Here is a 24906-nt window from a genome sequence, read left to right as displayed (position 1 = left end):
AGTTCATCCTTCAAAACCCACTTCCCACGCCCCCTCCTCCATGAAGCCTGTCCCAGGCAGCATTTACTAGGAAGAAAGATTTGGAGGCTAAGCCTCTTGTGTTGCAGCTGGGGTACACGAGGCTGACGAAGACTCGCTCATCGTGGCCTCTTTCTCAACTCTTCCTTTGGTCCCTGGGAGGCAATGAAGCGCTCGGCAGCATTAGCAGTTACGGAATGGGTTTTGGCTGACTTCCCCAGGTAGGGAGATATCGTTATAGGAAGTCTCTCAGACTTCCTATACCCTATACCCTGCTCTATACCCGCAGGCACCAGAAGACGGCGCCCCGCACACAACTTGGCAAACAATTCTTTCAGGTGACTCCCTTTTTCCTCCAGCTCCAAAAGAAAACTCAGCACTGGATGAAGGCCCTTTAAGAGGCGGGCACGGAGGGGCGGGGTTCAAATTGCCGCCTGCCCTGAGAGCACGGGAGGGGCAGGGCTGAGTCACAGTGCGCTTGCGCGGTGTCCTCGTGGTTCCGGGTCCTGCTCTGGTTCGCGGCGCTATTGGCAGAGACTGAAGCTCGGAGTCCGAGCGACCCCCCGGAAACCCACGGGAAACCTGTTTCCCTTACTTGAACCTGCTGTGAGAATCTAGCCGCGGGTCACTGCAGTTTCTTTGAAACCTTTGTAGACTCTGAGGCGTGGTCAAGGTCGAACGGCTGTGGCTGCGTTGGCGTCGGAATACGCACACCGGCTACACCGGCTGAGCCCTGCGAGGCTTTGTGGAGCCGAGATGACCCACTCTTTGGTTTGTCCAGAGACAGTGAGCAGGTGAGACCCTGGGGACGGGCAGTGGCGGGCGTGGCCCTTGAGCCCGGGGTTAACCGAGCTGGGGGTGCCGGGGTTAGCTGGAGGCGAGGAGGGGCGGGCCCACCGGTGGGCGGGACCTCGGCGCTGGGTTTAGCCAGTCTTTTCGCTCTTATTCTGGTGCCTCCAGAGTGAGTTCAGTGCTTAATCGCAACACTCGGCAGTTTGGAAAGAAGCATCTGTTCGATCAGAATGAGGAAACGTGCTGGAACTCGGACCAGGTGAGGCACCTCTCCCTGGACCCTCCACCCATCCCTGTGAATCAGATTCAGGAGTCCGGGGTGCCTTGAGAACTAGGGAGCACTCCAGCTGGGCACAGTAGAGTTGGTCACGGAGGGAACGTGTGCCAACTGCCCCTCACACCACCTCTCCCCCCATCGACTGTGGGAATAAGACACACATAGCAGGCTCTGTCTGAGCCTGGACAGATTGTGAGCCTCAGTTTCCCCGTCTGTCTCCAGGGCCCCTCCCAGTGGGTGATACTAGAGTTCCCTCAGCGCATCCGTGTCTCCCAGCTGCAGATCCAGTTCCAGGGGGGTTTCTCCAGTCGCCGGGGTCACCTGGAAGGTACTGGAGGGCTCTGGAAGGTGGGGGTTTGGAGAGGGCACCCCAGCCTCACAACCTGCCCCTTTCTCTGTTGCAGGTTCCCAGGGGAATGAGGCTCTTAGCAAGATTGTGGACTTCTATCCTGAGGACAACAACTCACTTCAGATATCCTTCCTGGGCCTCTGGGGAGGGGCGGGGGTGGCGGTCTGTGCCTCTGAAAACCATGGGCCCTGGTATGTGACCTTGAGCAAGTGGGCTCTGGACCTCCATTGTTCCATCTGTAAAATGAGCTGGTGGTAACCGGTTCTGTGTGAGAGCCTCAGAAGGGCTCACAGTGTGGCCCGTCACCCAGCACACTGGTGGTGTCTAAGCTGGGGCTGCCAGATGGGCAATGATGAACTACCTATTTCCCTTGACTGCCTATGCTCACACCTTCCCTGTGCCAGTTGCCGAGGCGGACCGGCTGAAGGTGACATTTGAGGACGCCGCTGACTTTTTTGGCCGAATTGTCATCTACCACCTGCGCGTGCTGGGGGAGAGGGCGTGAGGCCACTGGGTACTAACTAACTCCTCCAGGAAGCCCTTGGGGAAGCACAGTGAAGTCCTTGAGGTTATGCACAGAAGGTTTATTGGTTCCTCTTGGGAAGGATCCCCTCCCACTGTCTGTCCAGGAGCTGCCTTTGAAGCCAGTTCTGGGTTCCCCCAGCTCTGCGTCAACTGTTTTGTTCCCTGAGTATCTGAGTCCCCAGCAGGCAGCCTTCACTCAGGATCTGCGGGCACCAGGTTGCTCTGGAAGAGTTTGAGGATGTGGTTCTCGATCACCTGTTGCACTGGAAACAGGAAAGGGAAAAGGTGGGCCATGAATCGAATGCAGGCTGCAGAGACAGAGGCCATTTGTACACCTCTTTTGGGGGATGAGCCGGGGTGTCCCAGCATGAGAACTGCACCCGCCTCTCAGGGAACGAGCGGGGATCTCCAAGTCCTGGGACACAAACGGAGGACCTAATTCATATGCGGGGAAATCCACACCCTTCCCAGAGTGCAGCTGAGAAGACGGAGGCCCCCACGCCAGGAAACTCAATTTCCCCTAAGTCTGTAAAAATGCATTTTTGGAGGCTTTTTAGAGTAAAAAAAAGAAAAAAAAAAATCTTTACCAAACAGAATTCTCGACTGGTGACTTTTATGAAAGGATAAGAGGGGCTGTGAGGAATGACTTCTGTCCCAAATGGAATAAAACTTGAAGGAAGGAGGAGAAATCTCCCAGGCTCTCAATCTCTCCATGACCCCAAGGGGTCAGTTCTATTAGGATCTCCCCATTTTGTGGATGGGGAAGCTGAAGGGGGAAGTGGGGAACAAACTGGGGTCAGCCGATGGTCCCTACTCACACCCACCTCCTGCCATGGAGAGGGCTGGCTTCTGTGGCCCGGCCCCTCCTTCTTGGCATCCTTATCCTGGAAGGCCTCTGCCAGGATCCCATCCTCCAGCCTGGTTCCTCCAGCCTGAATCCCATCCTCCCTCCTTTTGGGCCTCCCAGTGCCTGTGTATATCTCATCCTGAACCCAGTCACTGACACACGTCAGCCTCCCGCACATGCCCAGGTGAGTACACAGTGGCACTACGTGTTTGCTAATGTGAACACTCTCGACGCTAGCATGTGACATCTGAGAGGGATGTCCTGTGTACCCCTCTGTGGTCACCTGCTTATGGCACACTGTCACTGCCCTGTGTGTCTCAGGCTGACCTTTCCGATATCCCAGGGCCACGGCAAGGTCCATTGGGGTATAGCCGGAGTCAGCCTCAGTGGTGAGATCGGCTCCTCGGGCTGCAGAGCAAAGCAGGTGTTACTGGAGAGGCAGCGGGGCTGGGAGCCCAGAATGGGGCATGGAGACTTGGGAGATCCAGTGATCCCTCACGGTATAGCCACAGGTCTGCTGGTTGCCCTTACAGGCTTGGATGAGAACCCGAGCTCTCTGAAGAATGTGGCCAATAGAATCCCCACCTCCAGGGTCCCTGAGGCATGAAGGGTGTGGGTGTTCAACCCGGTGAGCCAGACCCCTGTACTATCCTACCATCTCCTGTCCCCAGATCAATCCTCTGGGAAACTCAGGTAGTGACCATTCATCCCAAGAGCTGTTCGAGCAGAGTTTGGACCCCTCCCTGGCCCTCAGGGTTCCTGTGGGGCCAGCTGGGGCTCTGAGGCCCCCAGGGCCAGCTGCTACTCCCACTTACCCAACAAGGCTTCTACGCACTTCACGTGGTTCCCACGCACGGCGTACAGCAGTGGCGTCCCTCCATTCTGTCAAAGGCAGGGGCAAGGGCGACCGACATTCTGTCTTTTCCAAATTCTCACAACACCCCCAGCCCTCCAATTTAATGTGGTTCTTCCTCCTGCTCAACACCTGGCCTCGTTCCCCCTTTGGGTCTTAGCTTAGATACCCCTTCTTCCAGGAAACCCTCCTCGACTTCCCTGGACTCTGGAGGCCGCTTTCCGGGCTCTTGCGGCTGCCTGTGTGTCTGCTGTTACAGTGCTATTCACTACATTTCAGCTGTTTCTGTGTCGGCTGCCCTCCCCGCAAACTAGGAGCTCTGTAAGGCTCAGAGAAGGCTGTCTTGTGTTCTCAGCACCCACAGCAGGCCTGGTACCCTGCAAGGTGCCCAGGGCCAGTGGGTGGTGCCTCACCCAGTCGTAGATGTTGATGTCCACGTCACGCTCAAGTAGCAGCCCTACAATGTCTGTGTAGCCGCCCATGCTGGCCAGGGACAGGGCGCTTTCCCGTTCCTTGGCCAGGATGTGGGGGTCAGCACCCTGTGGTAGGGGGAATAGAGACAGTGGTGATGGGATGGGTGGGGGCATCCCCTGGAATCCTGGGGTACCCATGGCAGCCCCTTCTCATAGACATGGCACCAGCAGACTCAGACGAGACCCCAGCCCACCCTCAAGTTCCTGGGAAGCCCTCAGCTGGGCTGGGACGCACCCACTCGAGCAAGAAGCGGACAGTCTCGATTTCTCCAAAGGCGGAGGCCCAGATGAGGGGGGTGAAGCCATGCTCGTCCGGCTTGTTGATGAGGTTGTCGCCTGGCAGGAGGGGGGTGGTACCACTGGGATGCACCCCTGCCCACTCTCCCCAGTGCTGTGGGAGCAGGGACAGGGCGGGTGGCTGGGGTCAGACATGAGGGGGAGCACACGGGTGGACACAGGCACATTTGTGGAGACTCAGGTCATTTCAATACCCACGTGCACACACCAGCACGTGTGGTCAGACACATTCGGACACACCACAGTACTCGTGTGGACACACACCTTTCCTCAGATGTTCCTTCAGCTGGCTCAGCTCCCCCTGGGCCGCGAGCTGGTGGATGGACAGGGCTAGGGGCCAGAGAGAGGCAGAGTCCTCACCTGTCCCATCCCTGCTCCATGCCTCAGTTTACCCCATCCACAGTTGCTCCTCCCGGCCCCTGCTACCTACTAGCACCTGTTACCTTCTCCCCGCCTTAGGGACTGGAGGCCCACTTACAGTCGAGGGTGGCTGGCAGGGCCGAAACCTCGTTCCCCCGCTGCCGGTTGGTGAGGGTTGTGGAGTGCTTCAGGGAGCTGCCTCCTGGAAGAGAGAGGAAGGGCCTCAGTTTGCTCCTAGTATGTCTCTGAGGCTTCAGACCAGACCCTCGGGGTTTGGAGCTACCAAAGACAGTGCCTCACTCCACCATTCACTCACTCTGCCCTCCTGGATACCCGGGTACACCTTTCTCCTCTACACCTGGTGATGTTCTGGGCAAACGATACATAGTCCCTGCCCTCAAGGGGCACATCGACAAGAGTGGGGAGTCAGACAGAAGGAGAGAACTAAGTATTCAGGAGAAATAAGAAGGAGGTAGAAGAGGGGCACCTGGGTGGCTCACTTGGTTGAGCGACTGACTTCGGCTCAGGTCACGATCTCGCGGTCCGTGAGTTCGAGCCCCGCGTCGGGCTCTGTGCTGACAGCTCAGAGCCTGGAGCCTAATTCAGATTCTGGGTCTCCCCCTCTCTCTGCCCCTCCCCTGCTCACGCTCTGTGTCTCTCTGTCTCGCAATAATAAACAAATGTTAAAAGAAATTTAAGAAAATGGGGCGTCTGGGCGGCTGCGTCGGTTAAGCGTCCGACTTCAGCTCGGGTCATGATCTCACGGTCTGTGAGTTCGAGCCCCGCGTCGGGCTCTGTGCTGACAGCTCAGAGCCTGGAGCCTGCTTCGGATTCTGTGTCTCTCTCTCGGCCCCTCCCCCGCTCATGCTCTGTCTCTCTCTGTCTCAAAAATAAATAAAAACATTAAAAAATATATAAAAACAACTTAAGAAAAAAAAGAGTATCCTTAAAACAAAAGAAAAAGAAGGAGGTAGAAGAGAGTGGAGAGAGGGGAGGGCCAGGGGTGAGTCCATTTCAGACATGATGGTCAGGGAGGGCCACTCTGAGGAGGTGATACCAACTGAGAGCTTGGCCAGATGAAGAAACCAGCCCTGGGAAGAGGTAGAATGTTCCACACAGAGGGAACAGCAGGGACCAAGGCCCCAGGAGGGGCTGAATTAGACGTGTTCAAGGACTCCAGTCAAAAGAAATCCTTGAGGGGCACCTGGGTAGCTCAGTTGGTCTATTTCAGCTCAAGTCATGATCTCATAGTTCGTGAGTTTGACCCCCACATCAGGCTCTGCGCTGAGAGTACAGGGCCTGCTTGGGATTCTCTCTCTCCCTCAATCTGCCCCTTCCCTGCTCATGCTCTCTCTCTCTCTCAAAAAAAAAAAAAAAAGAGGGGCGCCTGGGTGGCGCAGTCGGTTAAGCGTCCGACTTCAGCCAGGTCACGATCTCGCGGTCCGTGAGTTCGAGCCCCGCGTCAGGCTCTGGGCTGATGGCTCAGAGCCTGGAGCCTGCTTCCGATTCTGTGTCTCCCTCTCTCTCTGCCCCTCCCCCGTTCATGCTCTGTCTCTCTCTGTCCCCCCAAAAATAAATAAATGTTGAAAAAAAAAATTTTTAAAAAAAAGAAAAAAAAAGAAAAAAAAAAAAAGAAATCCTTGGATCCTTAATAGGGTTAACAGAATCACCATCTGACCCAGCAATCCACTCCTAGGTATCTACCCCCAAAAGTTGAAATCAACTGTTCAGACAAACAACGGTACACAAATGTACCGGCAACACTAGTCACAATCGCCTAAAGAGGAAGAACCCAAGGGTCCATCGATGGATGAATGGATAAAAGAAATGTGGTCCGGAATGGAATATTATTGGGTCATAAAAAGGAATGAAGCACCAACACATGCTGTAAATGCAGACAAACCTCCAAACCATCATGCCGAGGGGCGCCTGGCTGGCTCAGTCAGAGGGGCATGCAACTCTTGTTCTCGGGGTCATGTGTTCAAGCCCCACATGGGGTGTAGAGATTACTTAATAATCAAACTTAAGAAATCAAACTTAAAACAGTGAAAAAAACCCATCATGCTGAATGAAAGAAGGCAGACACAAAAGGCCACATGTTGTAGGATTCATTTATATGAAATATCCAGAACAGGGAAATCCATAGAGACAGAAAGATTAGTGATTGACAGGGGCCAGGGGAGGAGGGATGGAGAATGATTCCTCATGGGGACTGGGTTTCCTTCTGGGGTGACGGAAATGCTCTGGAACAACAGAGAGAGTGGGGGTGGGGGGCTTACGCACAATGTGAATGTACTTACCGCCACTGAATTGTATGCAAGTCTGGTTAAAATAGGAACTTTTATGCTATGGGGAATCTAGCCATCATATATATACATATAAAGCAATTCCTCACTGGGTGGAGAGGGAAGACACATTCTGGGTAATGGAACATAAAGACAGAGGTCCTGTCTTGAGCCTGACATTCCATTGTCCTTGCATCCCAGAGGCAGGAGTCCAGGGGAAACATCCTACCTACCCTGCGGTGAGGAGGCGCCAGCATCCGGTTCAGGATTCCCAGGCTCCAGAGTGCAGGGGAAGAGACTGAGCACCACAGTGTCTGAGCCATCGGGGGCCTCATCGCTGGGGTCCTCAGGGTCCCCAAATTCTGGGATGGGGAGCTGTTGGGTCAGACTGAGGTCCTCTGCCGGCTGGGTGGGCTCCATGGGGGAAGCTGGCAGAAGCGCCAAAAGATAACAGTTAATTATCAACAACTCCTATTAAGTAGGCACCAACAGCATACCCGGCCTTTCACAGTGAGGGTGGGTAAACTCAAGCTCAGCGGGAAGTTAAAACCACAGTCCAACTGCTTTTCAGGCTCATTCCTCCCCCGCTACCAGGGCACATACAACATGCTTTACTTAAAATGGGTTCAGCTATCTGGGTTCGAATCCCACCATTTATAAGCTGTGAGCACTTGGGCACATGACTTAACTTCTTTGAGCCTCAGTGTCCTCATTAATCAAATGGGGAAAGGAGGTCTTAGCACCGTGCCTGTACATAGCAAAGCTGGGGGCCTGATACACGGGCAGAGCTTAATAAACGTTCACTGTAGTTATTTTTTTCTTGCGTGGTGGTGGTGGTGGGGGGGGGTCCCCGGAATAAGTGACTGCTCAACAAAGTGTGATCGGTCCCATCCCACCGGCCCCTCCCAAACAGATCCGAAAGGTCCACTCACCTCTAACGAGCCTCGTCTGTCACCCCACGCCGCAAGTCCGGGTCCCCCAAAACTTGGGGGCCCAATTCACAAACTTTTCTCCTTCAATTGATATAGGAGGGAGCAAGCTGGAACCTGGATCCTCAGCGCCCTGGTTTCTTCTGCCGGGACAGAGAGCAACTTGATACGCGACCGCTACCCCCACCTCAGAGCACCCCACTGCGCCTGCGCACCCTGCCTCCCCAAAAGTGCCGAAAGGCAAGAGCAATAGAAGCTGCTACTGGCCCTTTAAGACTTGGGGGAGGGGCGTGGTTTCCGCTGGGGCCCAAGCGATGCTGTTGCGCCTGCGCGTTCTTGTCCAGGCAGCTCCGGAGGGAGCCCGGCAGGGTCTGAAGGGATGGGTGGAGCCTCAGAGGGCTCAGAGGATTTCATTGAGACAGTCTTGCGTCACTACCCCCCCGCAGCTCCACCCATAAGTTTTTCCGGAGGGAGACGCTAGGCTCCAGTTGCTCCAGGACGGGCGGGGCTCTCTCCTGTACGAAGGTGGTGGGCGGGGAAAAGTCGAGGTGTCGGGACTTAAAGGGGCAACACTACTGTCGCCTCCGTTCATAACAATGTCTTCTTTGCGGTCCTGGGGGCGTGTGAGCATGTGCAAGAATCTGATGGCAATAGGAGGGTACAAAGAGGCCGTTTATGTGGCCCGAAGTGGACAATGTTTGGAGCGTTTCCCTAATTCGTCTGCTCCCGGAAAAGGGAGTTCGTGAAGGGAGGGTGCCCTTGCCCCTTCCTGCTTGGGTGTCCCTCCTGGAGCTTCAGGGGGTCTCCGCCCCTTCCTCACCCGTCTACTGGTGTGCCTCCTTCCCCAGTCTCTCACTCAGGGTTCCTCTCCAGTCTAGGTACACGAAGTAGTGAGGCGGGCAGGCCAATTGGCACCGGAACTGGAGCACCACGGCGTCTGGTTTCGTAGGGGAAGGTTTAAGAAGCCTTCCCCATAGCCGGACTTCCGCTTCCGGTCCTCGGAATCTGTACGCGGTCGTTATGGAGGAACCGGAGATGCAACTCAAGGGAAAGAAAGGTTGTGTTGAGCCCCGGGCTGGACAGAAGGGTGACCTGACAGAGTGCAGGAGGGGGCAAAGGCTTGGAGGGAGCATGCGGGGGAACTAATTGGACCACCATTGCATCCTGGTTCGGCCGCTGACTAGTTTAAAAACCTTTAGAGTGCCTCCGTGCCTCGATTTTGTCATCTGTAAAATGGGAAGTATAATAGTCTCTCCCCGCCCCCATAGGTTTGATGTGAGAATTCAATGACCTGCTATTTGTAATGCATTGAAAGAACGCCTGTGACGTGGCAATCGCTGTGCGTGTTACTTCCGTATATGGTTACGTATTTGTTTAGGTTTACGTTAACATCGAATATTTGTAAGTCACATAGTTACAAATTACCAAACGCCACAGACTTGTTAAATCATAAAGGTTTTTGTTATGACACACGTTATTTCTAGTTATTATTTTTAAGTTTATTTTTGAGAAAGAGCGAGAACACAAGTGGGAGAGGGGCAGAGAGACGTACAGAGGATCCCCAAGCAGGCTTCCCCCTGTCAGCGCAGAGCCCCATGCTGGGCTCAACTCACCAACTGTGAGGTCATGACCTGAGCGGAAATCAAGAGTTGGTTGCTTAACCGACTGAGTCACCCAGGCACCCCTCTAGTTAATTATTTAGAAGGCACAAGTATAGTTCATTTCATCTTTTTTGCAGCAGCACTGAAGGGTAAGCTCTTACGCTCATTTTCCAAACGAGGAGGACTAAGAGGGATAAGAGTACACTCAGTTTGGAGGTGGCAGGATGGGCTCTACCCTACTGAGGGCGTTGCAGTGAGCTAGACATGCTGACACTAGCCAGACTCATGCACAGCCTCCCTTGACTCCCAGATGCACCAGAGTTCTCTGTCTTGTTAACTACACTCCACTGGGCACAGCATGGGGTCCATCTCTGTAGCAAACCTTGAGGTGGGTACTACTATTCCATTTTTACAGCTAAGGAAACTGAGGCTCCCAGAAGCCCCTGCCCTCAAGAATCCAAGCTTTAACTTGTTTTTTTTTTTTTTTTGTTTTGTTTTTTTGTAAAAATGTAATGTAATAAAGAATGAGAATTTATAAGAGAAATGAACAAGGTGCTGAGGTTGAGAATGAGATGGAAGTGACATCCGGTTAAGCGTGGTGATCAGGGAAGGCCTTGCCCAGGAGCTGAGACATGAGGGATAAAGAGAAGCCCATGGGGGAAGGAGAGGGTCAGTGGCAGAACAACTTGGGCAGCAATACAGCAGCTACTGGTCACAGTATTTATGGGTATTTCAGTTAATTAAAATTAGGTAAAACTTAAAATTCTTAGGGTGAGCACTGAGTAATGTGTAGAATTATTGAATTACTATATCGTACACCTGAAACTAGCATAACACTGTATGTTAACTCTATTGGAATTAAAATGTAAACCAAAAAATAAAACTCCATTTGGGAGTCGTATTTCACGTTTCAGCCACGTGCTCAGTGGCCAGCCGTATGGGCCTAGTGGCTACGTTATTGGACACTGTAGATTATAGAACCTTTCGGTCATCTCAGAAAGTTCTTTTGGACAGTACTGGGAGTGTCCAAGGAACAGCCAGGAGGCCACTGTGCCTTGGATGGTGAGGAAGGCAGGGAAGTTAACAGCAGGAAGAACATACAGGGCCTTATGGGCCATAGTAAGTTAGGTGGATTTTACGCTCTGGCCGATGGGAGCCATAAGAGGGTTTCAGATAAGGGAGGGACGTATCTGATATGTTCATTAGGAGATCACTCCATCTGTTGTTTGGAGATTGGACTGTTGGCAGAGCGGAAGCAGGGAGACCAGGAAGGAGCTGAATCTGGCGTCCTGGCGAGAGGTGGCCATGCCTGGACCAGCGTGGGCAGTGTAGTGGTAAGAATAGGTGAGATTTAGACTTTGTTTTCAGGCAGAACCAGCAGGATCTGTCATGGATGGGAGGGTGTAGATGACTGACTGGCTGGGAATGTCATTTGTTGAAGCAGACCGTGGGGTAAGGATTTCTGTGTAATTAACTTACCAGGAGAACCTCACAGGGGAGATGGGCGAAGCTGAGCAAGGAGTGATCTCAGGGCAGATCCTCAGCCTGATGCTTCAGGAGAACTCAGAAGGATGATTTACACCTCCACGTTGTCCCAACACACAGCAGGAGATGTGGCCTTTAATACCCCTTGATGGTCAGTCATGGCTGAAGGCCACCCAGCGATCTAAGCTTCCAGGCATTTTCAGGTCCAGTAACTGGTAGGACCCTCGAAGAAGAGTCTCAGATTCATTCCTTGGGGTAAAGGGAATGTGAGAGGGTCCAAGTGGGCAGAAGCAGTGTCTACCGCAAGTGGGCTTGGGAGGGGAAAAACCATGAGTTCACTGGATGTGTTAACATCATGATGAGCGAAGCCTTTCTTGATTATCTCCTTCAACCCATCACTGGGACCACAGGTGACCCAGCTCCTGAGTGGACACTGGACACCCCTCGCTGCTCTGGCTGGACTCGCGGATTAAGCAGTCAAGAGTCTTATGCTTTGTCTCTTTGTGTCTCTGCCACCCTTCCCTTGCTCTGCCACCCCCCACCCCGGCCCCCAACTTTTGATTTGCTCGGCCCAGTCACAGACAAGTTCACTGAGAGTGTCTATGTCCTGGCCAATGAGCCATCCGTGGCCCTGTACCGGCTGCAGGAGCACGTGCGCCGCTCTCTGCCTGAGCTGGCCCAGCATAAGGTGAGCCCCACTGACCCCTGCTACTGACCTCCCCCAGAGTCCTCACCTCATGATCTGGGGCCTGCTACATGGAACAGGGGCTGTTGGGGGAGGAGTCAAGGCTGGGACAGCAGCAAGGAGGCACGAGGTCACTGAGACAGGTTGAGGCCATGGGTGGACAGATTTGGGGGCAGATATGGAAGAAGGGGGTGGCCAGATGTGCATTCGTTGTCACTTGTATGGCGAGAAGGAAGCATCCGCATGAGGACCCGAGGGAACGATGTGCCAGGCCAGGGAACAGCCGGTGCAAAGGCCCTGAGGCATGGTAGCCACGTGTTGGCGGAAAGCCCAGACCGGTGAGGGAGGGGATTTTCAGGAGGAAAGATCAGGATGGAGGGGGCTGGTCTCTGTGGCCATGGTGATGGGTGATCAGATGCTCCATCCCAGAAATGAGAGGGTGGAGGTAGCAGCCCTCCTGCTAACAGCTTCCTGTCTCCCACAGGCTGACATGCAGCGATGGGAGGAGCAGAGCCAGGGAGCCATTTACACAGTGGAGTATGCCTGCAGGTGAGCCCTGTAGCCTCCCCACTGCCGGGGTTGTCCCCGTATGCCCCAGGGTCACCTCTTGGACATTCCGGGGCATCTCAGCCAGCTCTCCAGTGAACCTTCTCCTGCCAAACGCATCTGAGTTGAGGCATGTGGATCTCGACTTACTTGGCCACACAGCAGGTTCCAATCCAGGCCTGTGCTTCTCACCATTTGCCCATCCCCCATGTGCCTCAGGCAGGCTTCTTCCCGAGTGGAGCCCCTCCCCATGTGTCGTAGGAAGGGGTGGAAAGGTTTAGGGGAGATGCCATCTGGGAAGGGAGCCAGTGCCTCAAGGGCCTTTTCCTTCCCACATCCAGGACCACAGACTGGCCAGTGGGGTGGACGGCAGCTGAGAGGAGGGCCACAGCACAAATACAGCTGATTATTTTTACATTTTTATTTCTTTCCAATTTTTTTTTTTTTTTTAGTGTATAACAGACGCATAAAATTTGCCACCTTAACTCTTTTTAAGTATACGGCTCAGTGGTATTAAATACATTGATGTGCAGCCATCCCCACCCTCCATTGCCAGCATTTTTTTCATCTTGCAAATCTGAAACTCTCCCCGTCAGACACTAACCCCGCCCTTCCCTTTCTCCTGACCCCTGGCACCCACCATTCTGTGTTCTGTGTATGAATCTGGGGACCTCACATAAATGGAGTCGGACAGTATTTGTCTTTTCTGTCCATCTCTTTTCACTCAACATGCTGTCCTCCAGGTCTTCCCATGCTGTAGCCTGTGTTGGATTATCCTTCCTTTTTAAGGTTGAGTAGTATTCCATTGCGTAGACCCACCTCAGTTTATCCATCTGTCGATGAACGTTTTGGTTGCTTCCACGTTTTAGCTACTGTGGATAATGCTGCTGTGAATGTGAGGGTACCATTTAATTATTATTATTGTTATTATTATTATTATTATTATTATTAATATTATTTTGTGTTTAGCTTTTTCTAAGTCTTCAGATTCCACCCTTCCCCCCCCCGCCTCCCAGTCCCAAGGGAAAGATGTATGTCAGAGTAAAAAGTAGTAGCCAGTGTTTCTTTTCATCATCGCACCTTTCCTGGCCTTGCCTCCCCCTCTTCAGTTGGTTCCCCTGACTATACTTAACGTCCTGGCTTGTTCCGTTTGCCTCGCGAGTTTGGCAGTTTTATTTAGAAGTGCCATTTGCCCTTTGCGTGGACTAAGTCATTTTCATGGAGGCTGGACACACCCCAGCAGTACAGTCTGTGGAACCACGGGGTTTGCTTGCCTGTTTCTGTTGTGCGAACGAAGGTTCTTTGACAGGAGGTCCTGCTGCTGAGGGTACTGAGCCGAGTGCTCTACCATCAGCCGCCTTGGCCCCTCCACTGGGACAGAAGGCCTTCCAGACGGATGGCATTTTCTTGAGGATGGTGGCCTCAGACACCCTCATTAGCTCAAGAAAGAGTAGAAAAGAAATAGGAGTTTCTCTCTCACGTCTGCCAAACAGCTCCTGCGCGGCTGTGGGCTCACCAGCAAGGCCCAGGTCAAAGGAAGAACATGTCAGAGTCTGTACTTTGTCCCGGTTCCTCTAGCTGCCCCATTCAGTGAAGGAGTCCGGGCTCCGGGTGACACTTCAATTTTAATGCATTAAAATGAAATAAAAGATTCAGCTCCTCTGTCTCACTAGCCATATTTCAAGGGCTTAGCAGCCATGTCAGCGGATAAAGAATGTGTCCGTCATGTTCCAGAAAGTTCCACCGGGCCATGCTGAGGTAAGCATGAGGCCAGTGTATTCTGAGCTCTGAGCACTTCTTGCTAGGGAGATGTGAATTTCTCTATGCTAAGGGACCATGTTTCCTTTATGGACAGGAAAGAGCCCTTTTGGTTGTTGACAATGCTTTACGTAGTTGATGCAGAATTTATAGATACTAAATTGGATGAACTATTCAAGAGGGAACTTAGAAAAGCAAGCTTTTTTCCCCCCTATAGTTTATTTATTTTTCATAGTTTACATCCAAGTTAGTTAGCACATTGTGCAACAATGATTTCAAGAGGAGATTCCTTAAGCCCTTTACCCATTTAGCCCATCCCCCCTCCCACAACCCCTCCAGCAACCCTCTGTTTGTTCTCCCTATTTAAGAGTCTCTTCTGTTTGTCCCCCTTCTGTTGTCCCCCTCCCTGTTTTTATATTCTTTTTGCTTCCCTCCCCTTATAGTCATCTGTTTAGTATCTTAAATTCCTCATATGAGTGAAGTCTATGATATTTGTCTTTCTGTGACTAATTTCACTTATCATAATACCCTCCGGTTCCATCCACGTAGTTGCAAATGGCAGGAATTCATTCTTTTTGACTGCCGAGTAATACTCCATTGTATATACATACCACATCTTTATCCGTTCATCCATCGATGGACATTTGGGCTCTTCCCATACTTTGGCTGTTGTTGATGGTGCTGCTATAAACATGGGGGTGCATGTGTCCCTTCAAAACAGCACACCTGTGTCCCTTGGATAAATACCTAGTAGGGCAATTGCTGGGTCGTAGGGTAGTTCTACTGTTAATTTTTTGCGGAACCTCCATACTGTTTTCCAGAGTGGCTGCACCAGTTTGCATTCCCATAAAAACAAGCTTTTCATCCAGGTGGGCAAACACTAGAAAAGCTGACTGCATTTTGGTAGTGCTAAAACGAACAAGCTAACAGAGCAGGCGATAGCCCCCCAATCCCCGCTTTGATCTCATGGCCGTTTTCCAGCCGGTCCCTGACTGATAATAAATAGGAGTGAGTTTTTTGTCTTTAATAGAACAGCTTTAAAATGACACTTTTATTTCTACTGCAGATACTATGCAGGTGAGTTGCTGGCATTAGCAGGGCCCTGGGTGGCCTGGTGAATATTTTACTGTTGTGCTGTTGGAAGGGGCATTTTCATTAGATGTTTGTTAGTCTGGTACCAACACCAGAGGCTAGCACAGCTTGGCAGTGGTGTCCCCTTAATTAGTAGTGAGTTATTCTGGTTCTCTCTAAGCTCACCTCCAGAGCTCTTCACAGTTGAGTTGATAAGCTTCCTTCAGAGGCAGGAATAGGTTATCTAAAAGGCCATTTTTACACGTTTATCGCTTCTTCAAAACATTAGGTGGTCTAGCAGCAGGATGTAAAAGTTGCACCCGGGGCGCCTGGCTGGCTCATTCGGAAGAGCATGTGACTCGCTCTCGATCTCGGGGTCGTGAGTTCAAGCCCCACGTCAGGTGTAGAGATTACTTAAATGAATAAATAAATAAATAAAAACTTGCAAAAAAAATAGCTGCTTCTGGCCATCATGCGCTCTGTCGCATAGATGTCATCGAGGTGTGGCAGGAAAATCAAAACTTTAAACCCCGGATAAGCCCACAGAATCCCTGGGGTGCCTGTTGAGCATTGAGCCCGTGCAGGTGCCCCCACCAACCTCTGGTTGGGAGGCTACATGGGCAGGCGCAGGGAGGGGAGGGTAAGGCGGGGTGGCACCGACTGGGTCCATCCTCCCATTTCAGTGCTGTGAAGAACCTTGTTGACAGCAGCGTCTACTTCCGCAGCGTGGAGGGTCTTCTGAAACAGGCCATCAGCATCCGGGACCACATGAATGCTGCCGCCCAGAGCCACAGGTAGCTCCGGGACCACCCGCTCCTGCTCTCAGCCTCCTCGCTGTAAGGACCTTTGCTTCTCAGCCAGGAACTGCTGTTTCTCACTCCTTAGACAGCTCCCTTTCCTCATCTCATGGTGCCTGGTGGCTTCCTCTCGTCCTTTGGCGTCTGTAACGGGAGAGTACAGCCACCCAGCACCCAGGTCCTGAGCTCTGCTGTGTGCCCGGCCCTGGGCTGGGCACCGGGGATGCAGCGGTGGCCAATATGCGTGTACTCGTGGTCTCACGGGGAGGCATACGGCAACCAGGTAAACATGGAACAGACGAGCATTTCAGATGTGCAAAGGAAGAAAAGGGAGGTGGGAGCCTCTCTGAGGAGGTGGGAGCAGAGGCCTGAGCACCATGCAGATGGGAGGTAGCCCGGGGAGGGGGTTCCGGGTTGGACAGCGGTGAGGACAGAGGCCCTGGGGATGGTGATCTGGGTGTGTTGGAGGAACATCTAAGAGGCGAGTGTGGCTGGAGTGGGTGAGCAAGAGGGAGACAGAGCCCGCGAGGCTTGCAGGGGAGGTTGCCTGGAGCTGAAGGAGGCTTCAAGCCAAGGACCAGATGGCCTAAAAATGAAAAGCACTTAACAGTCCTCGCACCCTGGGGAGAGAGTTTTGTCATATTGTCATTATAACTTAATAAACATGCACTTGGGCACATGTGCACGTGCTGTAAGCTGTAACTCTGCTTTGATATATGTCCGGCTCCTGCAGTCTGGGACTGGGTCTGGCATGCCTGTCCCCCACCAGACATTTAGAAAGAAAAAAAAAAAAATCTGTGTTACTGTTCTGAAAACTGAGACGCAGGAATTTTCAAAAACAAAAAAGCCTGGTGAATGTGTAAGAATGGACGTGCAGCCATCTTCTCACAGAGGGTAGCATGACATGGGTTGATCGGGGCTCCTTCTTTAAAGAACTGTCTGCCTTGGGCTGCCCTGCTGTAGGTTGGTGCAAGCCATTGGGGCCAGAGCTTGCTGTGTAGTGTGCACAGCGCCCCCTGCACGGTAGGGCCTCAAAAAGCCATAGCTTTTACCTTTTTTTTTTTTTTTTTAAAGTTTATTTATTTATTTTGACAGAGGCAGAGAGAGGGAGAGAGAGAATCCCAAACAGGCTCCTCTCGGTGTGGAGCCTGACGTGGGGCTTGATCCCATGACCGCAAGATGATGACCTGAGCTGATATCAAGAGTCGAATGCTTATACGACTGAGCCGCCCAGGCTCCCCCATACCTTATTTATTTATTTATTTATTTATTTATTTATTTATTTATTGTTTATTTATTTAAGTTTTTTTTTTTTTTGATGTTTATTTTTTTATTTTTTTTTTTTTTTAATTTTTTTTTTTCAACATTTATTTATTTTTGGGACAGAGAGAGACAGAGCATGAACAGGGGAGGGGCAGAGAGAGAGGGAGACACAGAATCGGAAACAGGCTCCAGGCTCCGAGCCATCAGCCCAGAGCCTGACGCGGGGCTCAAACTCACGGACCGCGAGATCGCGACCCGGCTGAAGTCGGACGCTTAACCGACTGCGCCACCCAGGCGCCCCTTGATGTTTATTTTTAAGAGAGGGAGACAGCGTGAGCTGGGGAAGGGCAGAGAGAGAGGGAGACACAGAATCCGAAGCAGGCTCCAGGCTCCGAGCTATCAGCACAGAGCATGATGTGGGGCTCGAACCCACGAACTGTGAGATCATGACCTGAGCTGAAGTGGGACGCTTAACCCACTGAGCCACCCAGGCGCCCCGCCCCCGCCATATCTTTTATTTTTAATTCATGGTTTCCCAAGTGCTTTAGATGCCTTGCTTGTGCCTGCTTCTGAAAGATGCTTCTAGCGGCTTAAAGTGCTGCTTAACACTTCTCTTGGCAAGCTCTGTGGGTTTGAAGTGCCCAGTCCTGCATGAGTCCCAACCACGACCTCTGAAGTGTGTGGCTGGTCCCATTTTTACAGAGGATGCCCTGAAGACTGAGGCCAGGGGTCTTAGGGGACTGGAAGGTAACCCAAACCCATCTCCAGCCTAACTGAGCACGCCCGATGGCCTCTGACATTGGCCTCAAGGACGCTGCCCATGTTTTGTTCCAGCCCTGACGAACCACCCCTGCCCTCCTCAGCTTGATCCCGGAAGAGACTTGGAGGTGCTTTGGCCCCTCTGGCTCAGGTCAGTGTCAAGTGGGGTCGTGAACCTCTGCACTCCATGCTCTGAACTAACCCACCCTCTCGGTGTCCAAGAAGGGACCTGCTCGTCTAACCTCTTGGGCTTTCTCCCTGGGCTTGTAGGATACTTTCATCAGTGGGAGGCTTCGGGGTGGTAGGGACCTTCAGCCCTCTGCTACGCAGGACGTTGTCAGCCCTCGTCTCCCTCGTGCTCTCTGTGCCAACTCCCTGCCCCTTCTCTAGGCCGCAGGCCCTGTCTCGATCCCGTGTTCCCCCTGCCAAGACAGAAAGGGGAGCCCACGTTTGGTTGTTTTACTCCCACGCGTTCTCTCAGGCAGAGCCCAGCATGATGGCTACCCACCCAGCTCAGGAATCTTCGCTGCACTCCTGGCCAGCTGTGTGACCCTGAGAAAGTCCCTCCCCTCTCTGGTCTCTGCCTTTCCCTTCCGTCAGAGTGGTTCAGCAGGCAGCAGAGGGTGCTGCTGCATAGTGATGTGTGTTGTAGCAATCAGCTACTGCTGCATGACAAACTATCCCCAAACTTAGTGGTTGACAACCCTAGTCATTTGGCTGCTTACAGTCCTGCGATTTGGGCTGGGCTCAGCTGGGCAGTTTTTCTGGACTTAACAACTATCTGGCACTCATCAGAATTCAAAGGGGCTCATAGTCAGAGGTGGCCTCGCTCACACATCTGGATCTGGACCCGTGCCGTCAGCAGCAGGGGATCCGTTCCCCTCCGCGTGGCCTCCCCAGCAGGCCGACCTAGGCTTCTCCTGGTGACCGGGTGCCCAGAGGGCAGCCCCTGTGTGCCTGTGCCCATCCGACCTCTTCTTGCTTCACACCGTGGGTGCTCCATTGGTCAAGGCCAGCCACGTGGCCAGGCCAAGAACCTGATGGGAGAGGACTGCAGGAAGGCCTCAATACCGGGAGGTGTGATCGACTGTGTGAGGAGAGCATGGTACCAAGAAAGGCCTGGCACGTTGTTACTCGGCGCCCATGTAGGGCCGACCCCGGCAGATCGGCGGCATCTGAGGGACTTCCTGAGCTCTGGCTGTTGTAGTTCTCAAAGCCCCGCCCATTTGCCAGCACTACGATGGCGCTCTGTGCCACAGAGGCCCTCTCAGAGGGCTTGGGAGGCATGAGTGGGATGGGGCCTCCACAGCCCCCGAGCCACAGTCTCCAGAGACAAGAGGCAGCAGAATTCATGTGTATGCAGTTGAAGTACTTTTTGAGCACCTGCTGTGTGCCAGGCTTAGCTCTCCGGCTGGGGGTAGTGAGGAATCCCGCTGGCTGTGGGATTGCCTAAGGAGCATCTGGGAGGACTTGGGGCAAGAGGGGCTACCAAGAGGGTCAGCAACTCATCCCAGTGGCCCACACAGTGTTGCCCACCAGCCCTGGGCCTACACCCCACCATCTCTCCACTCCCTTCTCCTTGCTCTCGTCACTCCCACCATCCAGCTTCAAGGACACCACCCTGCTGCCCTCCCCACACCCTGTTGTCATCTGCTGTCCCTCTGCTGCTGCGCCCCCTTGGAATAAAATTCTCTGTGGCTTCTCCTGATCCCGCCTTTATCCCTACAGGCCCTGCCCCCTTCCTCTTCAGAATTGTTGCCCCATTGCCCCTCTCAGAGCCTTCCACCCCGCACTTTCCCCCCAAACTGTTCCCTACAGGGTGATTGGTAACCTTTATAGGGTCAAGTCACAGTCTCCCCTGGCGTCTGACTTCACCTGCCTCTCCAGTCCAGGGCCTCTAGCACAGTTCCCATTTATAGAAGAGAAAGCAGGCTCAGAGAGGCCAGACACAGTCACTGCCTTGACCAGAAGTGCTGGGAGTCCTACCCCGGGGTTTCACCTCTTCCCCCATCCCACCTAGTACCTCCTGCCTCAGGTGTCACCTCATCAGGGTGACCTTGCCACCCTGACGGTCTCTCAGACCTCTCTCTGACCCTTGTCCCTCCATCCCCTAGCCCCACTAAAGCTGGGGCCTTTGGACACAACTTTGTGGAATCTGGCAGGGACTGAAGACCAAGCAGGTGTGGCCAGCACATTCCTCTTGCTTCTGCTCAGCGCCGCCTCTGGGCCCCTCTGTGAATGTCTGGAGACAAGGCTTTGCTGCCTGTGGACTCCTACCTGCCCCCCATTGATCACGGACACAGTCATGGCCACGGCCCCCCCGACCGGTAATTGCCACTCTGTTAATCCTGAACAACCACCCACTGTGTGCCTGGAACCTCACTGGGGGCTTTTCAAGGCTTATCTTTTCATCTTTCATCCTCAGCCTGGTAAGGCAGGTGTTACCCCCAAATACATATGGGGAAAGAGAGCCTTCGAGAGGTGGCATGACCTGTACAAGGTCACACAGCAGACTCCAGAGACTGAGTCCTACTGTGCTTCCTGCTGTATAACATGGGGCCTAGAGCTGGGCCTCTCTGGTCTGGTCTTTCTTCCTTTTCTTTCTCTTTCTTTCTTTCTTTCTTTCTTTCTTTCTTTCTTTCTTTCTTTCTTTCTTTCTCTTCTGTTTTTTTTAATGTTTATTTGTTTTTGAGAGACAGAGCACGAGTTGGGTTTCTTTCTTTCTTTCCTTTCTTTCTTTCCTTCTTTTCTTTCTTTTTCTTTCTTTCTTTCTTTCTTTCTTTCTTTCTTTCTTTCTTTTTTTCTTTCTTTCTCTTCTGTTTTTTTTAATGTTTATTTGTTTTTGAGAGACAGAGCACGAGTTGGGTTTCTTTCTTTCTTTCCTTTCTTTCTTTCCTTCTTTTCTTTCTTTTTCTTTCTTTCTTTCTTTCTTTCTTTCTTTCTTTCTTTCTTTCTTTCCTTTCTTTCCTTTCCTTCTTTTCTTTCTCTTTCTTTCTTTCTTTCTCTTCTGTTTTTTTTAATGTTTATTTGTTTTTGAGAGACAGAGCACGAGTTGGGGAGGGGCAGAGAGAGAGAGAATCTGAAGCAGGCTCCAGGCTCTGAGCTGTCAGCACAGAGCCTGACACAGGGCTCGAACCCACAAACCATGAGATAAAGACCTGAGCCAAAGTCAGATGCTTAACCAACCGAGCCACCCAGGCACCCCTGGTCCTCCTTTTCTCCATCTGGACAAAGAAGCCTGGATTGGACCTTCTCTACAGGCTGAGGTGGACATTTGTGTATCTGCCTGCATGGTCTGCATTCTGTCTTGAGCAGAAATGCCCACCCCAGGCTCAGGCCATATGGAAAAGCCTGGAATGGGAGTGTCCCATTCCAGGTGTGGATGTGGGACACTGGCCTGGCCAATCAGAGCCACCACCTCCCAAGTCACAGTGATTGGGTAGAAATGAGCGTGTGACCTTGTGAGAGGTCTCACTCAAGAATTTTGCTGGGAAAAAAAAAAAAGAATTTTGTTGGGAAGCCTGGGAAAGTCACTGTCTTCCCACTAGGGTTGTTGAACTAGGCAGGTGGAAGGGGAGACCCAAGAACACTGCATGGAGTCCCGGATCCAACTGTACCTGACACCAGTAAATCTTGATTATTCAGTTTCATTGGTCTCTAACGTAACTGTATTTGCCAAAATTGCTTTGAGTCCATTTCTGCTGACTGCAGAAAAGCCCACACTGACCACTGTGAATTTCAAGCCTGGAAGATCATGGTCCGCAGTTTGTACACCTCCAAGGCCCGCCGGCTGCCAGTGCAGTATCCAGCACCAGATATCAGGAAGATCAGAATGGAGTTGTTTGAAGTATAGTCCGGGGGAGTCCTAGGCCGACTGCTCTGAGAGGATCTCCCCACACTTCCCTAGGTGTTGTGAGTGGTTGGAAGAGAGAGGCGGCAAGGGTCAGGGGGACCCTACGGGAGAGAGAGAGGGTCCTGGTGGGGTGTCAGTGTTGTGGAGGGGCCTGAGGGCCTAGGAAGGGGTTCGTGGACACAGGAGATACGGAAGAAGGACCACCTCCCACTGCCAGGAAATAGGAGTCCATTCTCTCTCCCCTTTCTAGGGTGTATTAGGGGCCTCTGTGCCGCCATCCTGCCTCCCCACTTGCCCCAGCCCAGGTTGTGGGGAGGGAGAATCCTCTGGTCCACCTGATTAGAGGCCCTGACTGGTGTGTAGCCCCCCACCAAGTCACTGTCACCGTTTGCCCGCTCGGAAGGCACTCGTCCTCCTGCCTCCTACCTGTCCATCAAACAGCCATTCATCCAGCAGTCACTGACTGCCCTCTGTTGGCCAGGCCCTGCCCGGGGAATGCCCTGGTGAGCAAGACAGGCCAGCCCTGTCAGACCTAGGGGTGAGACCGGCAGGAGAAACAGGCGGCTAAGTGAGGGAACTGCGTATTTTCCAGGGGCTGCCTTGGACTGTTCCTGTGCTGTGAGCTAGTAGGGTGCAGTCTTGGGGTGCCCCAGACCCTCCCAGGGCTCCCCATCACCCACAGTCCCTGGGTGCGATCTCAACTAGTGACTAATAGTCTTCTCCATTCAAAGATCAGGTCTTTAGACTGAAGACCCCTCACGACTCTCAAGTCAGAGGGCTCCGAACTTGGCTGGTTTATTTGCATTTCATTTACATGTCCCTCCCTGCACTTCCCACCTAGAGAACGCCCACACCCCCTGGGCCACCAGGGGGCGCAAGAGGCAAACCCTTGGTCAGGCCTCGGAAGTGGTCATTGTCCACTTTCCTGGCCGGTCCTGGTAGGTGCATTGTGATCCTCCATCCTTTTTCCATACGCCCTCGCTCCCATTTTTCAGAGAGTGAACTAAGATTCCATGAGGCAGGATTACCCAGCAGGACCTTGCACCTGCCCCCATGTGCTCCTGGGCTGTTCTGGCAGCCTCCCTTCCTTGCCAGGGTGGAGGTGTGGGCACTCCCAGACCTGACTCAGTAGGATTTGCTCCCAGGAGAGCCCCAGAGACAGGAGGTGGGGGAAGCTTGGAGAGAGGCAATGAGCTCCCTTGTGCCATGGGGCGTTCAAGCTGGAGCCTAGCACCCATGAGGGTGGGGATGACCTGGAAGGGATCTTGTGGACCACCCCAGTCTCTTTCAAATCTGTGGGTGGGGTAAAAGGAAGCCCAAGAGGGCAGTGACTTGCCCCCAGTTGGTCCACAGTGGTCAAAATGGGAATCAGACTTCACTTTTGGCTTTTTGTCCTTAGCCCAAATCTGAGTCCTGGTTTTTATTTCAGGCCTGCTGTACACTCCCAGAGGGGTACTACCGCTGAGAAACCCCTTCCTAGCCCTGCCACATCCCCCAGAAAGGTCTCTGAATGCCTCCAGCTTGGTCCCCATGCCCCACCATCACTCAGACCCTCTCCGGGGCTCTCCAGTTCTTCAAGAAACCCTCAGAGACACCCCTTTGGTGCCACTACATGTGAGGCAGAGGAGCCTCCAATATGGGGGAGACAGAGTCAGACACAGACATCTCCAACCCCCTGGGTCAGCGCTGGGCTGGAAGGAGGGATGGGGGTAGAGAAGCCCCAAGTGGGAGGAGGGGGCTTTGAAGGTGGGCCTTGAAATGATTCTAGCCTCCAGGAGGAGGGGCTGCTGTTTCCCCCACTTTCACATGAGCGAACAGGCTCACAGTGGTGCAGTGACCAGCTTGAGGTCATGCAGTGAGTGGGAACCAGAGCTGGGATGGGGACCCAGGCTCTCCAACCCTGAGGCCCTGCCTGCTGGGCCACACTGCACTTGCCATGAAGCGTCCGTCAAAGCCTTCCCCTTCTGATACGGTGCGAAAGGATCTGGAAGATGGGGACTTGGGAGAAGCAGCTTTTCCACCTCCTTACCTTCGCACTCCTGCCTCCACCCACCCCCAACTACCCCATCCTCTAGGCCCCCTTCCCAGGTCCCCTTCTGTGGCCCTTTCCACTCTCTTCTCCCCTGGCCCCCAACCCTCCCTTCTACTCTCCAGCCTCTTACTCTAGCAACTAAGGGTGTCCCCTCAACTGAAAAGACCGAGGTGGAGACTTTGACTGCCCTGATGGGGGATGAAGGTTCACATGGGGTGACATAGCCATTGAAGGGGGAGGGTATAGGACAGGAATTGGGGTAGAGACAAAAAGGAGGGGCTGTTATAGGAAACAGAGTGCAAATGATAGAAGACGGAACTGGCCAGAATGGGAAAGAGGCATGGAGTATGAGTGGGGGCGGGGACGGAGTGGCAGGAACATGGGAGGGAGCCGTAGTGGTGGGAAGGGGCAGGGAGGAGGGTGCGTGGGGGGGCAGGCCCAGCCAGCTCAGATCAGGCAGACCCTTCCCTACACAGCCTGGCTGCTCCCAGAGCTGCTCCAGCTGCTGCCCTCACGTAACCAGAGCCTGCCTGTTGCATCAGAGGCGGGCGGGCAGCCACGGGTAAACAGAGCAGCCCTCGGGGGGCCTGGGGCTCCCCAGCCACCTCCACGCTCCCCAAGCCCCATTCTGTGCCTTGGAGCCAAGGCAGGCACCCCCATCCTAGTCTGGCTTCTGGTGTGTCCTTGGGACACCAGAGGTTTGGTGTTGGGCACTGAGGGACAGCGCAGTGGGGTCAGAGGCAGGACCCCTGGACCTTCTTATGACAGCGTGAACCCTAGCATATGTCCAAAGATGAAAGCTTTGCCCAGACTAGGGATCCAAACTGCCCATGTCACAGATGGGTAGATTGAGGTTTGAGGAGAGGCCTCCCAGAACCCCAGTTCCCTGCCTCAGTGTCCCCCACACATTGATATCTCTACATGTTCCCCACAGAATCCAAGAGTCTAGCCATCCCCTGTTGTCTTCCAAGAAGGTGGAAAACAGACAGCCATTGCAACCCACTTGATCTCCCATTTTATCTGCCCCAAACTGACCCCCTCCTCTCTTTCT

The 24906-nt window shown here is 53.1% G+C and overlaps 3 protein-coding genes across 15 annotated transcripts; 2 read left to right on the top strand and 1 right to left on the bottom strand.

Moving 5' to 3' along the window:
• The first annotated feature begins 497 nt into the window (after positions 1 to 497).
• LOC122487138 (nuclear receptor 2C2 associated protein) lies at positions 498 to 2552 on the top strand. The gene is made up of 5 exons (XM_043587159.1): positions 498 to 812; positions 979 to 1069; positions 1310 to 1415; positions 1492 to 1559; positions 1825 to 2552. Exons 1-5 carry the CDS (start codon positions 775 to 777, stop codon positions 1939 to 1941), a joined length of 420 nt encoding a protein of 139 aa, XP_043443094.1. The 5' UTR covers positions 498 to 774; the 3' UTR covers positions 1942 to 2552.
• Positions 2006 to 8937, bottom strand: RFXANK (regulatory factor X associated ankyrin containing protein). Of its 3 annotated transcripts, none has more exons than XR_006298314.1 (10): positions 8009 to 8251; positions 7310 to 7504; positions 4910 to 4993; positions 4696 to 4761; positions 4370 to 4470; positions 4075 to 4200; positions 3624 to 3690; positions 3136 to 3216; positions 2549 to 2727; positions 2006 to 2224 (listed from the first exon to the last, which is right to left on the bottom strand). XR_006298314.1 is itself a non-coding variant. In XM_043587147.1 (10 exons), the coding sequence occupies exons 3-10, from the start codon at positions 7494 to 7496 to the stop codon at positions 2154 to 2156; spliced, it is 783 nt and encodes a 260-aa protein (XP_043443082.1). In that variant the 5' UTR covers positions 7497 to 7504; positions 8009 to 8148; positions 8826 to 8937; the 3' UTR covers positions 2006 to 2153. The 3 variants fall into 3 exon arrangements, 2 of the variants coding, with proteins under 2 accessions (XP_043443082.1, XP_043443083.1); XM_043587147.1 differs by lacking the exon at positions 2549 to 2727 and adding an exon at positions 8826 to 8937 and having other exon boundaries at positions 8009 to 8148; XM_043587148.1 differs by lacking the exons at positions 2549 to 2727; positions 4696 to 4761 and having other exon boundaries at positions 8009 to 8246.
• Positions 8921 to 19678, top strand: BORCS8 (BLOC-1 related complex subunit 8). Of its 11 annotated transcripts, XM_043587152.1 has the most exons (7): positions 8921 to 9062; positions 10813 to 10950; positions 11667 to 11779; positions 12261 to 12325; positions 15835 to 15945; positions 18046 to 18121; positions 18452 to 19678. In XM_043587152.1, exons 1-6 carry the CDS (start codon positions 9026 to 9028, stop codon positions 18077 to 18079), a joined length of 498 nt encoding a protein of 165 aa, XP_043443087.1. In that variant the 5' UTR covers positions 8921 to 9025; the 3' UTR covers positions 18080 to 18121; positions 18452 to 19678. The 11 variants fall into 11 exon arrangements, 9 of the variants coding, with proteins under 9 accessions (XP_043443087.1, XP_043443092.1, XP_043443090.1 ...); XR_006298316.1 differs by lacking the exon at positions 10813 to 10950 and having other exon boundaries at positions 11502 to 11779; positions 15835 to 15987; positions 18456 to 19678; XR_006298315.1 differs by lacking the exon at positions 10813 to 10950 and having other exon boundaries at positions 11502 to 11779; positions 15835 to 15987.
• The last annotated feature ends 5228 nt before the right edge of the window (positions 19679 to 24906 follow it).

This window comes from Prionailurus bengalensis, chromosome A2 (genome assembly GCF_016509475.1).
Source record: "Prionailurus bengalensis isolate Pbe53 chromosome A2, Fcat_Pben_1.1_paternal_pri, whole genome shotgun sequence".
Taxonomy (NCBI): domain Eukaryota; kingdom Metazoa; phylum Chordata; class Mammalia; order Carnivora; family Felidae; genus Prionailurus; species Prionailurus bengalensis.
The sequence above is the reverse complement of the archived record's forward strand: the minus strand, read 5'-3'. Positions and strand labels throughout refer to the sequence as shown.